Below are 14,223 nucleotides of genomic sequence, written 5' to 3'. Positions count from 1 at the left end.
TAAAAATGTGTTTTATTGATGTAATTTTAATAAACTTGCCGTTTGGGTCCTCAAAGAATGATGTGGTGATGCAAGATGCACCCGGTAGTAATCGGAAATGACGTCATATTGTAGTCCATTTGACCTCCGACGCCGGAGAATCCATTTGCAGTTTGTTAGCTAAGCTGCTGAAAGTTGTGTAAGAAGGAAAACAAAAGGACACAGGTGCCAGAAGGACTAGTTATTTAGCATTGTACAGAGGGTCTCTCCTCACACATCAACCCCGCCCCAGCTCCTAATTCTGAATTATCATTCGGCAAAAATGTTTTCACTGTCAACATCGTTTCAGCCACAGCAGGTAGGCGTACTAGATAGCCCTTTTTTTATCAAGCTAGCTAACGTTAATGAGTGTATTATTGTGTCAACATGACGTGTTTTAGTTAAAGTTGGCGTTTTACGTTAAATACAGTCGTGCGATACGTTATCACAGTAAGGAGCTTAGTCGTTCGTTGTGTATAACATGTGTTCTGTTGTGGTCAATGACAACCTAGCTTGGCTAACGTTAGCATTAACAAGTCAACGGCAGGTTGACGGCAGGTTGTCATAGTGAGCTATTTCACGGTAGCCTGCCCCGGCGAGCTCTGGACGTGTGTTGATTGTGTGTTACTTTATCTGATATTTCTGAGAAGAGCGAAGTTTAATTTCGATTTTAGCTTGTTACTTTCAAAGAGTTCAGGTTACGTCACGTCTGACGTGCGTTCGCCATGCTGCCTGTGGCAAAGAGCAGTTAAGAGTTGAAACCACACAAAAACATTCCTGCCCCCCCCCCAATGTCCTGACTGGAAGATTCACTTGAAATACGTTTTTTATACATTAACTAATGCTAGTGCTGAGTACACACAGAGTTGACCCATCCGCGTGTTTGTGTGTGTGTTCATCCACTGTTTATCTTTCAGATGATAGTGCCCCTCAGCCAGCTCATCAATGCCCTCCACTCTCTAAAGAACTCAGCCACAGCTTCAGTCCAGACCCTGCACAAAGATTTCTTTCCAGAGCACAGTTCGTATCTTAAAGAGGTGAGACGGACTCCACGGATACATTAAATAATGTCACAAGTGTGCAAAAAGTATTTCAGTATATGCATATTTCATGTTCAAACTATTTACCATGCACATTTCAGTGTACTGACCTGTGAAAATCTCTCCATAAGTCAATTACAATATTTCTTTGTAAAGTGAGGATGTCTCAGGTTTTTAAAGGCTCTAAGAAACCACATGTAATTATTGTCTTAGAAATGTGTAGATAACTGCTACTTTTGCTGTCCTCTCATTGCAGCCCAGTGTGACTCTGAGGGATCTGGGCCTCTCCGAGATCCGGGTGAGTCAGCTGGATGAGCTGGTCCGCAGGTTATTGCCTGTGTCCGGACCAGAGGAGCCTCCTGCCGGTTCCTCCACATGGAGATCGAGTCACGTTTCTGCCGACAGCTTCTTTCACAACAAACATGGTGAGCAGCTCAGGTCTCCCGACTTTGTTTTTTTCTTACTCTACAACAATATGCCGCATCTGAGACGATTTGTTATGTCAGTTGTAAGTATGTTTAATCATGTAGTTGAAGCAAACCTCTCTTTTGTCTGACAGGGTTTTCACAGAGAAGGATGGGAGTTTTTGGCTCCCGTATTTTCCACCGACAATACCACAGTCCTCTAAGGGAAGCTTGCGCAGAGCTACAATCCTTGCCTGGTGAGAGACTAACTTTGGATTGATTGCTGTGTGTAATACATGCTGTAAAAGTAACGTTTAATGTTTTCCGGCTTTCCCAATGTGTCTCTGTTTTAAGTATGGGTCCAGAATCGGGGCTTCAAGACTCTTCAATCAAAGACCAGACGAACAGAGTCTAGTTACGACGGTCCGGTGGAGTCGGAGGCCTACACGCCATCCTTCATGAAGGTCGGCAAAACTATTAAAAGGAACTCTGTGTTACCAAAATAATTTGTGGGGACGGGGGGGAATTATGAAGTGAGAAGGGGCTGAGTTTTGACCAACCGACTGTGTTTCCCCTCACAGGGATTTCTTCAGAGGGAAAAGTTCCCAGAAGCACAATCACTGGACGAACTTACAAAACAAAAGAACGTTCCTGTTAACCAGCAGGAAGCTTTCAAGACTGGTTTCACCGAGGGGTTCATGAGGTCTCAGGCCTTCACTCAGAGAACACAAGGCATGTCGCCAACGGGCACGAAACGGAAGCGTCTATAATGAAAAGATTCCCTGGTGGTCAGTGTAACAGTAGGCCAGGGTTGACATAAGCAACTAATATTTGTCTGTGCTCTTGCTCTACAGACTCTCTGAGGAGAACCAGGTTGATTCTGTTGGTCCTTCTACTTGTTGGTATTTATGGATTATCAAGATCCCCGTTTTTGTCGGGTAAAGGCTCGTTTTCTGATGCTGGTTTGTTTCAGTTTTTACTCTCTTCAATGCTTGTTGCCAATTTAATGTGTACCTTTTTAAGGTAATGCCTTGCATTTAACAATAACCAATAAGACACGATGCCTTTCACTCGAGTTTCCCTCGACATGCACCGCTCTGTAGTAATCCTTGAATATCTTCATCCTCTATGTCTATTTTCAATACCAGTGTGGAGTATTTCTGGTGTAATGTTACTAAGTCGGTTGTATTTGGGATTTCACAGTGAGGTTCCGCACCACATCTGGTCTTGACTCCGCAGTCGACCCCGTCCTGGTGAAGAATGTGACATTCGAGAATGTCAAAGGCGTCGAGGAGGCAAAGAATGAATTGCAAGAAGTTGTTGACTTTCTCAAGAACCCCCAGAAATTTACTGTTCTGGGTGGAAAACTGCCAAAAGGTATTTTATGTTTCCTCCACACGTCTCATGTTTTCATTGTGCAGGAAGTTAACGCACAAATGTTGCATTTAGTCCTGTCCATGTTTAAACATGCTGTTATTTTATACTAATTTGTTGCCCCTGCTATGGCCTCAGGGATCCTCCTGGTTGGTCCACCAGGAACAGGAAAGACCCTGTTGGCCCGGGCCGTGGCTGGAGAGGCCGACGTGCCTTTCTACTACGCCTCCGGATCGGAGTTTGATGAGATGTTTGTGGGCGTCGGTGCGAGTCGAATCAGGAACCTCTTCAGTAAGTTTGCTGAATGTGAGAAAATGAAAGGCACCAGTTCAGGCTGAACCGAAGCAACTACAATCTCTTGTCTGTTTCTTTTCCTGGTTTGCAGAAGAGGCCAAAGCCAACGCTCCCTGTGTCATCTTCATTGACGAGTTGGACAGCGTCGGTGGAAAGAGAATAGAGTCTCCCATGCATCCCTATTCTAGACAAACCATCAACCAGCTGCTGGCTGAAATGGATGGGTCAGTTTTCTGCCTTTTCTTTAAACTGCAGAGTGTGAAAAATAAACAAATCACTTGTAACACTCAATGTTTTGCTATTTAACAGATTCAAACCAAATGAAGGTGTCATCGTTATTGGCGCTACAAACTTCGCGGAGGCTCTGGATAGGTATTTATTTATTCCACATACGTTTACCTAAGTTTGGATTTCAGTAGAAGAATCTGTTTGAAATCAGGTAAATCCAGTTCATGTCACTCTGTGACCTTTACCCTCTGACAGATGCTGCAGGCTGGTTTTAGCCTTTGTGTTATTGTCTTGGTTCCTCTGTTCTGTCTGACTGGAATCTTTTTATGCACATTTACATTTAACCATGGTGTATGAAAAAATCCTTCATACTCTTCCAAACTCATTGTGACATGAAATAATTGAAGCAGTAAAGTCTTATTTATCACAAATGAAGAGTCAGTACCTTGAATCTTAATACTGCTTTGCTGCTACTTTGAAGCGCTCTGGTGAGGCCAGGAAGGTTCGACATGCAGGTCACTGTCCCTCGCCCCGATGTGAAAGGACGCACTGAAATTCTCAAGCTGTACCTCTCCAAGATCAAGATGGACCCTGGTAGGTCTCCGACATGTCAATTCAAACCGCTTTAAAGCGTTCAGAGCTGTGAACCTGAAAAGGAAAGCCTTTTGTTTGACTTTTCTGAAAAGGACAGCATTGTCCCCTGAACACTGGACTGTTGTTACCCTTTTACAGCCGTGGATGCGTCGGTTATTGCCCGGGGCACAGTGGGCTTCACCGGGGCCGAGCTGGAGAACCTGGTCAACCAGGCCGCCCTGAAGGCCGCCATGGACGAGAAGGAGATGGTCTCGATGAAGGACCTGGAGTTCGCAAAGGACAAGATCATCATGGGTGAATGCACGGCGGGTTTAGATCTGCTCTGCATCTCGACAGGACAACAATGTCAAGACAAAAGGTGGGAACTTTTTTTTAAATCACTGTTATTCTGGTCCTTGTGATACCAGGCCCCGAGAGGAAGAGCGTTGAAATCGACAAGAAGAATAAGACCATCACGGCCTACCATGAGTCCGGCCACGCCATTGTTGCCTACTACACCAAAGATGCAATGCCCATCAATAAGGCCACCATCATGCCCAGAGGCCCATCTCTTGGCCATGTGAGCTGTTGTTACTTCTCTCGCTCTCTACCAGTAACGTTTGTCATTTATTTTTGCTGTTGAAGCTCAACCTCCAGCTGATGCGTTATGTCCCGGTCACCGTCCTCCAGGTGTCCCTGCTCCCGGAGAATGACCGCTGGAGTGAGACGAGAGCCCAGCTGCTGGCCCAGATGGATGTCAACATGGGCGGCAGAGTGGCCGAGGAGCTCATCTTTGGAGACGAGTACATCACCACTGGTGCGTGAAGACCATAGTCCTTCAGTCCTGTTTAAAAAAATACTCCAGCTGCTTTGTTGTGTAACATTATGACACATGTCCGATAATAGTTTGGGATGTATTCTCCTTTTTTAGGAGCCTCCAGTGACTTCGATGGAGCCACCAAAATAGCAAAGATGATGGTAACCAGGTTCGGCATGAGTGACAAGGTAGCTTTTTAATTTATACAGGCAGTGAGTGAACTTCCAACGACACGGATAACATTAAACGGTGCTTTTGGTTTACAGTTCAATTAAATGTTTGCACAAATCCACTTGCAAATGGACGTCTAAATGTTTCATGCGTCTCTCCATCAGACCAGGACACTGATGTTCTGTTCAGTCGCAATCTGCAGTGCTCTGTCATTAGAATAACATATAATTAGGTCTAAGACCTGGGAAGAAAACCCAGCTTATAATGATCACTCCAAGTGACGCATGCCTGAGAAGGTCTGTTGTTCCTTCAACACAAAGGATGTAATTTGGGTTTTGTTGCAGCTTGGTGTGATGACCTACGGCGATGTGACCAAGCAGAGCCCCGAGACACAAGCCATCATCGAACAGGAAATCCGGGTGCTGCTGAATGCAAGTGTTCCCGCGGCGCTCGCAGATGGACTTTTGATTCAATTTGAAGATAGTCATCTCCTCCCTTTTAATCCATTTCTTATTCACCAATCTCCCTCTCTCCCGGTCCAGGACTCGTACGAACGTGCTAGAAACATCCTGAAGACCTACAGCAAGGAGCACAAGAAGCTGGCGGACGCCCTGCTGGCACATGAAACTCTGGATGCCAAAGAGATCCAGATGGTGCTGGAGGGCAAATCCCTGGACCAGCAGATGATTCAGTAGAGATTTTAGACTCTTGTATCATGTAAATATGAAGCTGTGCAACTTCACACAGGCCCTCTGGGAGCCCTGGTATTATGTCATTTGTTTGACAATGAAGTTTCACTTCACTTTTTTTCTTTTTCATCTTTTTATTTCTTGTAGAGAGCATCTTTGGTTTCACATAGATTTTTAAAGCACCCAGTGTAACGGCATGGACGTAAATGTTCTACTATGGTAGGATGTTTGAGGTGTCCTTCACTGTGTAGCAGTTGTTTTATGCATCACTCATGTTTGATCTTAAATAAGGTTCTCAGGCAAATGCTTTTGACAAAGATCATGTTTAGTGGAGATGAATAATTTCATGTACGTCTACGTCTCATTTAAAGTTTGTACGGAGTGGTGACCGCCGTAGGACGTTAAAGTACCTGCATCTAGAAGCGACGGGTGATGCCGCTGTTCACATTACGTTTCTCTCTTAGATGCAACTCAAAGACGTCAGTCTATCTATTTGTTCTTATTTATTTAAGTGCCCAAAGGTGTTTTTTTTTCTTTTTCTCAAATTAGCGATAGGCCCTCGTGCCCTATTTTAAGCTAACATGTAGCGGATAGATTTTGGGAAATGTATATAAATATATACACGCTATGTATGTGTGTAAAAAGATTGACTTTGTGCTTCACTTTGTTCCTTTTTGGAGCTCAAATAAAGGTTACCTTTCCTTGCGGATGTGTTCGGTACATGACAAGTGATACTTTAGCTTGAGGTCAGTCATTTTAGCAACTTGAGATTGATTAAATAACTGTAGCTCGTGTGGCTAATGTGTTAGCAGATCCAAATGGGGAAACAGTCACATTCATTTAGGGAATATCTGGGGCTCTACTGCTAAATGCTTCACTGTTTTCATCAGCTTGGGCTTTTTGTCCACTGCAGGCTGCTACTGCTGGAAATAGAAAGATTGGTGACCGCCGTGAGACTCAATTAGAAAATGTTGATGGTGTTAAAACCACAAGCAGACAAACTGTGAAGCAGAAGGGAAGTCTGTTCCTCATTCACTGACACCTTTCACTCAGTTGGCAGTTTCTTTTTTACCAGCTGACAATTTCGGACCCCTTCTTGGTTCCATGCTAAACCAGAGGATGTTTCCCCATAATGACAAGAGATGTCTGGATCTCAATCTCTCACCACTCTGGTCCAATCAATTGGATTCACCAGTTTTGCAATAACAAACGCATTGTGTTATTACTTTGAGAAAAAATTGGATGATAGAAGTAATTCATTTGAGCGACATAACAAAATGTGGAGGTTTGAATATTTTCTGACTTCACACCAAGATATAAACTAGACTGACTTTAAATTTGAGTCCTGCCACTGTCAAGATAGATTGATTTATACGCATTTATCTATCAGATTCCTCCCAGGAGTTTATTTTTAAGCAAAAACACCTGATCAATGCAGTCTTGTCCCGCACACAAATGTCATCCTTCCCCAGATGATGTGACCACAGGTTCGCATGTAAATGAGCAGTTAGAGGAGCTTGTATCCTGCCATTGATAAGCAGACCTTGTGGAAATAAGAACAAACGGGGATTCACCGGTGCCTTCCAATAATCTCCAGTTTGTGTTACTGCGTTTAGTTCCACATGAAGCCGACTGAGAAACAAGGCAGAGCATTGTTGTGTCCTTGTGTCCCTTCTCATGGCACAGTGGTTCAAAAGGAGGTGGGAGGTAGAGAAGCTCTACATTTGGCCAAAGAAAGCAACCAGGACTGAACTTTAGGCTTCACTATGGAGCGGCAGGACTTTTTTGGGAGGCTTTTAGAATAAAGCAACGATGGAGGACGCAGACGATGACATAGCCGTTATCGGGATTGGATGCAACTTCCCCGGAGGTATACATTATGCATTTTAAAATGGCTCTGATTAAATGTTGTTTTTTTCCAGAGGAGGAACTACAGGTGTTGTGCTCTGTTTTATTTTAGGTGAAGGGTTGGACAACTTCTGGAGGGTCTTGTTGGAGGGAAAGAACTGTGTCGTAGATATTCCACCTGAGAGGTTTGACACCACATTTTGGTACGATGCCGATGGTTGCAAACCAGGAAAGACGCAAACAACCAAAGCAGCTCTCATAGAAGGGTAAGGATCATTTTTTTAAGATTAAATTTTTTATCTTTCCGTTGGTGCTTTTTTTAATTTATTTATTTATTTATTTTTTTTTTTATATTTCAGCTTCAATGAATTTGATCACAAGTTTTTCGGCATTACTGAAGCAGAGGCTGAATTCATGGACCCTCAGCAGAAACTCCTCCTGCAGTGCACATACAGGACATTAGAAGATGCAGGAATGTCCATGGAGATCATCAGCGGAAGCAGAACTGGAGTTTACATGGGTGACCAATTGATTTGACTTTACAATTTTTGACAACAGGAATGTTAAATAACAAATTTTAGGAAAAGTAAAATCCTTTTAATTAAAAAAAGTCACAGGTGGGTACGTTTGACCTGTTGATGGTTCTAAAACCAACAGAATATCACAATATCCATTCTGCTTTGATAATGCTGCAGGTCTTATGAACAGGGATTACGAGATTCTTCAGAGCGACAGTCCGTCAACCATATCCCACTACAATGGCACGGGGGCGGCCATGAGTGTGGCTGCCAATAGACTCTCCTTTACCTTCAACCTCACTGGCCCTTCTCTTGCTATTGACACGGCCTGTTCTTCCTCTTTGGTGGCTCTGCATTTAGCCTGCCAGGCTATAAAACACGGTATTTAGTTTCCTTTCCCCAGCCAAATGCCATACCTGAGGGCAATCCACAATGACGTTGTTTGAATTTAATTTCCCTTTCTCTTTAAACTAGGAGACTGTGGGATGGCTCTTTGTGGAGGCGTCAGCTGCATCATTGAGCCGAGAGTGTTCGTTGCTCTCAGCAAGGCGAAGATGATCTCACCTGAAGGAACCAGCAAACCTTTCTCCAGCAGAGCGGATGGCTACGGTAGAGGAGAGGGCTGCGGGGTCGTCCTCCTCAAGCCTCTGAAAACTGTAAGCAAGTATTGCGTTGAGTTGATTATATGGCGTCATCAAATTGGATTGTCTGCTAATATGCGTGTGACCTTCTCTACAAAGGCGATGAAAGACTGCAACAAAATTTGGGGTATCATCAGCAAAACAGCGGTCAACCAAGACGGGCACTCGGTCACTCCGATCACCAAACCCTCCGCCACCCAGCAAGAGGAACTCCTGCGTCGGGTCTACTCGGAGTCGGACGTGGCAAACGTCTGGTACATAGAGGCGCATGGCACCGGCACTCCAGTCGGAGATCCAACGGAGGCGGTAAGCATTTCAAACGCCATCGCTAAAGCCAGACCCCCTGGTGCGGAGACCCTGCGGATCGGCTCCGTGAAGGGCAACATCGGACACACGGAGTCGGCCGCCGGAGTGGCCGGGCTCATCAAGGTTCTGCTGATGATGAAGCACGAGACCATCGTCCCCTCGGTTTTCTACTCGGAAGACAATGCCAGTGTAGACGTGAAGGCTTTGAGTATAAGTATTCCGGTTAAAGCCGCAAGATGGGAAACGGCGGGGTCGCTGGGGAGGCTCGCCGGGGTCAACAGCTTTGGTTTTGGAGGCACAAATGCACATGTGATTGTAAGAGAGTACATAAAGACTACTGTGCCCACTCAGATCCCCAAAAGCTGTCCAAAACTCTTTGTGATATCTGCAGCCTGTGCGGAATCGCTGATCCTGTCCATCACCGACACCCTCCAGAGGCTTTGCCGTAATCAATTAGTCGATCTACAGGCACTTTCATACACTTCAGCATGTGGAAGGAGTCATTCCAGACACAAATACCGGAAGGCCTTTCCAACATCTTCCCTCCCAGATTTAGAACAACAGCTGACATCTGCGTTGAAGACAAATGCCGATTCTGTCATGTCTGACATCCAGGTGGTGTTTGTGTTTTGTGGGAATGGGGTTGCTTACAGGGGCATGTGCAAGTGCCTCCTGAGAGAAAATACAATTTTCAGAGACACGGTCACCGCCGTTGAGAATCTCTTTCAAAGCCATAAAAGCGTCAGCATCAGCCAATGGATTGCTGGTGAATTCGATCGTGACGTTCTCAATCAGCCAGATGTTGTCCAGCCTCTTCTTTTTGCCATTCAGGTGGGCATCGCCGCTCTCCTAAAGAACTGGGGCGTCAAACCTGACGCCGTGATCGGGCACTCCGTCGGTGAGGTTGCTGCCGCTCACTGTTCTGGACTGTTGTCTCTCGAGGACGCCGTGAAAGTGGTGCACCACCGCAGTACCCTTCAGAGCGAGGTCACCGGAGGGAAAATGCTCGTTGTCGGTAATTGGGCTGTTGAAAACGTGTTAAAAATCCTTCCAGAGTTTTCTGGGAAAATTTGTGTTGCTGCTTTCAACAGCCCCCGGTCCTGCACCCTGTCAGGGGAGGCAGCTGCTGTGGACACCCTTCATCGGAGGTTGAAGATGTTGACGGAAGAAAGTCTCTTCCTCCACGAGTTGGATGTGCCGGCAGCATACCACAGCCATATGATGGATCCTATCCTAGAGGACATTGAGAAAATTATCGGGCCCTTGGGTGTCAACAACGACCAAGAGTGCAAACTCTTTTCAACGGTGACAGGAGGCAGGTGTTCTGATGGTGACTTCAGAACAGGAAGCTATTGGGCTAGGAACATTCGAGAACCTGTCTTATTTGAGCAAACACTGCGCGCTGCCACCAGGGACATGCACTCAAGGGCAAATGTAGTATTTGTAGAGATTGGACCTCGTAGGGCTCTGCAAAGAAGCATTCATGAAACTTTGGGGGAAAACGCCACCGTCCTTTCCTCCGTCCAGCCAGAGAAAGATTCCGACACAATCTTGTCTACTGTGGGTAAATTGTTTGAGATGGGCGTCAGTGTGGACTGGCATCAGCTCTACAGGGGTTGTGAGACATTGCCCACAGCACTTCCAGTCTATCAGTTCATCAACACGAAAAAAGTGTTGAATTTCAACGCTTTGAGAAAAGGTGAAAACTCATCTGCGCTCCGTCCACGTTCCCTGATATCCCGAACAAAGCCGGATAACAAAGAGTACGTGTGCAACCTCTCCTTGGACACCGCCCCATATCTGTGGGAGCATAAAAACGGCGGCGTTTCCATTGTGCCGGGCGCGTTCTATGTTGAGCTAGCTTATGCCTCCGTGATGGCAAGTTCAAGGCCCAAGAAACCGGTTTCTCAGCTCCGGCTGAGTCTGAGGTTTGAGAGTCTGTTTACACTTAACTCAAACCTTCACCAGTTGAAAGTGACACTGGATCATGCAGAGAATGGAGCTTCATTTAAAATACATTCTTCTGCTGCGACACACACCTCCGGCACATGCGCGTTTACAGATGGCCAACTGCTGTTGGAGGAACCAACTATCTGTCTCGACATGATCTACCAAAGGTGCAAATTGGTTATGAAGAGAAAGGAGATTTATTCAATTCTTACTGTGGTGGGATTTGAATATGGCGCTGTCTTCAAACAGCTTGATGAAGTGCATTTCGGAGATGAATTCAAGGAAGCTGTGACGGCAATCAAGGCACCCGATGAACTTGTGCAACACCTTCATGAGTATTTTATCCACCCTGTGTTATTGGACTATTTCTTGCAAATGACTGCCGTTGTAGCTATTGGCCGGCTAACAGCAAAGCAGGGATTCCCCTCAGCCATTGGTGGAATTGCCATATCAGGACCATTGCAAGAGAAAATGGTCATGTACTTGCGAGCCACTCAACAAACCCCTGACTTCCTGGATGTGTGTGGTAGCATTTCCACCCCAGCGGGCCATGTACTGGTGGAGCTTACGGGTGTGAGGATCTCGTTTTTGGGCGATCGCTCAAATGCTCTTCAGTCACGGTTCTTCCATAATGAAATAACTCCAATTCCCGAAATTGGAGACTTGCAAAATCGCAAAATAAAAGCAATAGTCTTTGAAGACAAACTTGGCATAGCTGAAAGGCTTAGGCCATACCTACACGCAGAGTCGGCTCTTGTGGAGAGCAGAGAGCATTGGATGGCAGACCAAATCCGTGATTTATTGCTCGGGCTACTTACCAGCGCTGATATAGAAAACATTCTCTTCATCTGGGGTGCAGAGGACCTCAGTCACTTGTCGTCTGAGAAGATACTTGACTGCTCGGCGAGTTGCTGCGAGCTGTTTCGCCAGATTGTTTTAGCCTCGAAGGAGAGCGAACGCTGCTGCACCGTCCGCGTCATTACCTACCGATCGACGGAAGCGCTCGTGGACCGCGTCAGTCCGGGCCTCGTCCTGTCTGGTATGACGAGGGCTTGTTCGGCGGAGATGCCGGATGTCTCCTTTCAACTGATTGACCTTGCCTCCGCGACCAGCGAAGACGTCGAAATGCTGGTTTGCGTGATAAACACCTGCAAAGAGCGAGAGGTCACGATCAGCAAAGGCCAAGCGTCAACAACCAGGATAGAGCGGACGACGCCCGCGGGGGGCGGGGCTTCGCGTGAAGGCGGCACGCACTCAGCGCGCGAGAGCGACTTTATTCTGCAGACAGCTGATCCATACAGAGCGGCTCGCTTGTCGGCCATCCCCCAAGACACCAATGCAGCTGTTGTCCAAGAGAACTCAGTTGAGATTCAGCTGACCAACGTGTGCGTGCATTCGTCTGATTACTTTCCCGTCACCACGTCGCATTGGAACTTTGGAAAGACGCTGTATTGGAACAAGCACGCACCACAAAACCACAGCCTTCTCGCTTTAGATTTTAGCGGCGTTGTAACGGCTGTCGGGAAACATGTTCACAATCTAAGAGCGGGAGATTGTGTCGCTTCGTGTTATCCAGTCGCCGCCACGGCAAAGATTAGGATTCCCGAAAAGGTGTGCTTCAACACAGAAAGACTCCCATTTCTGAAAGACGCCCCATGTGTGTCCTACTTCGTACTTGCATGGGAGATCCTGCAGAAAATCCTTTATAAGGTAAAACCGCAGCACAGGAAGCTGACCATCATCTCCTCCAACTCGGCGTCGACTCTGGTGAAAGTTTTGGCCCTGTCGGCAAACCGGTCCGGCTGGAATGTTTCCTCTCGGTCACATTCCAGAGGAGAAGCGCTTTGTTTGGATCAGTCGCATGCATTTGTTCTTCTTTCCCTGTGCGATGGCTCTTGGGACGAGATGCATGAGAACGGAAGTCTCGACAGACATGTCATTTTTGTGAATGGCGGTCACATGTCACATGTCAGCATGTTCGCACTGGAGCGTGGACACATCCATGTCCATAGACTCAATGTCGCTGATGTTCTCCAGAGAGCCAGTCTGGAAATGCACAACAGGGAGATCTCTAATTGGCTGTTGTCATTAGGGTTTGATACAGTATCTCTACCTTTGAAAAGAGAGACCTTTTCATCACCGGGCGTAGAAGAGTCCTACTTCACAAAGAATACGGTGCAGCAAGTTGTTCTAAATGATGGAGAACCTGACTGTCAAGCGTCAGACATCCCTTTGCTCACAGGGTCTGGCCAACTATTTAAACAAAGTTGTGTTTACATTGTCACCGGAGGGCTCTCTGGTTTGGGATTTGAGACGGTAAAGTTCATTACCCACAACGGGGGAGGTTGTATTGCAACTCTGTCCAGAAGTAGTCTGACCGACGAGATGCGGTTTGAAATGGAACTCCTCCAGAGAAGGCACGGGGTGACCATCGTGAACGTCAAATGTGACGTTTCTGTGTGGACGCAGGTGGCGGACGCCTTCTCCAACATCAAACAAAGGTTCCCTTCTTGTCCAATCCGAGGAGTGTTTCACAGTGCTGCAGTGTTACACGATGCGTTGATCGAAAACCTCGACGAGCCCCTCTTCCGAAAGGTGCTGCGGCCTAAAGTGAGTGGGGCTTTGAACCTTCACCGAGCAACGCTGGCCAACCAACTGGATTTCTTCGTGTGCTACTCCTCCATCTCTTCGTTCATCGGCAACGCCTCCCAATGCAACTACGCCGCCGCCAATTCTTTCCTCGACACGTTCTGTCATTACAGGAGACACCTTGGACTCGCCGGTCAGTCCATCAACTGGGGCCCTCTGAACCTCGGGCTCCTGTTGAACAAAGACCATTTCCAACGGTTCCTGGAGACAAAAGGAATGATGACAATGGATGTGTGCGACGTCCGGGAGGCCCTTAAGCTGTGTCTTTGGATGAACAGACCGCAACAAGTCATCTGCAAGTTCAACTTCAAAAATCTCCACGTTCATGTCCTGTCACAGAACGTGTCCCTCAGAGAGCGTCTGTCGCCGCTGGTGGAGGCGGAACTAAAAGAGGAACTAAGCGATCAGCGCAGGGTCCGTTTGTCTTCCGCGTTTGACAGCGTGAGAGCGATTGTCAGTGACATCAGCAACGTTGGCGTGGACGAGCTGGGCAAGGACATGGCTCTGTGTGCATTGGGCATCGACTCCATGTTGGCCATGACTCTGCAGAATAAGATTTTCCAAGAGACGGGTGTCAACGTAGCTTTGGTTAGAATACTGGACCCCAACTGCACAGTCTCCACTCTGGAAGCTCTCGTAAAGAATAATGGATCATTTCAATGAGCTGCATCAAAAAATACTTTGGATTAACAAGTGAGAAATG

General features: G+C 46.6%; 2 protein-coding genes across 3 annotated transcripts; both read left to right on the top strand.

The window, feature by feature from the left end:
- Positions 1-101: 101 nt before the first annotated feature.
- On the top strand, positions 102-6,313 carry yme1l1a (YME1-like 1a). Of its 2 annotated transcripts, none has more exons than XM_037455684.2 (18): positions 102-337; positions 936-1,055; positions 1,315-1,483; positions 1,618-1,719; positions 1,817-1,926; positions 2,044-2,194; positions 2,317-2,400; positions 2,666-2,839; positions 2,975-3,127; positions 3,222-3,354; positions 3,440-3,502; positions 3,840-3,952; positions 4,091-4,246; positions 4,360-4,511; positions 4,622-4,748; positions 4,863-4,936; positions 5,264-5,350; positions 5,462-6,313. In XM_037455684.2, the coding sequence occupies exons 1-18, from the start codon at positions 302-304 to the stop codon at positions 5,612-5,614; spliced, it is 2,157 nt and encodes a 718-aa protein (XP_037311581.1). In that variant the 5' UTR covers positions 102-301; the 3' UTR covers positions 5,615-6,313. The 2 variants fall into 2 exon arrangements, with proteins under 2 accessions (XP_037311581.1, XP_037311580.1); XM_037455683.2 differs by having other exon boundaries at positions 2,317-2,424.
- A 120-nt stretch (positions 6,314-6,433) lies between these two features.
- pks1 (polyketide synthase 1) lies at positions 6,434-14,210 on the top strand. Its single transcript, XM_062559355.1, is given in 6 exon segments — positions 6,434-7,478; positions 7,569-7,722; positions 7,816-7,976; positions 8,152-8,355; positions 8,449-8,630; positions 8,715-14,210. Coding segments are annotated over 6 exon segments (6,255 nt in total). The 5' UTR covers positions 6,434-7,420.
- Positions 14,211-14,223: the final 13 nt, after the last annotated feature.

Source organism: Pungitius pungitius, chromosome 19 (assembly GCF_949316345.1).
Source record: "Pungitius pungitius chromosome 19, fPunPun2.1, whole genome shotgun sequence".
NCBI lineage: Eukaryota > Metazoa > Chordata > Actinopteri > Perciformes > Gasterosteidae > Pungitius > Pungitius pungitius.
The sequence above is the reverse complement of the archived record's forward strand: the minus strand, read 5'-3'. Positions and strand labels throughout refer to the sequence as shown.

What these genes read in the sequence shown, in the direction of transcription:
- yme1l1a (XM_037455683.2), top strand. Translation starts at nt 302, where the DNA reads ATGTTTTCACTGTCAACATCGTTTCAGCCACAGCAG. An exon ending in CTTCTTTCACAACAAACATG is followed by an intron (nt 1,484 to 1,617) that starts GTGAGCAGCTCA and finishes TTTGTCTGACAG; the next exon opens with GGTTTTCACAGAGAAGGATG. An exon ending in GAGGCCCATCTCTTGGCCAT is followed by an intron (nt 4,512 to 4,621) that starts GTGAGCTGTTGT and finishes ACCGTCCTCCAG; the next exon opens with GTGTCCCTGCTCCCGGAGAA.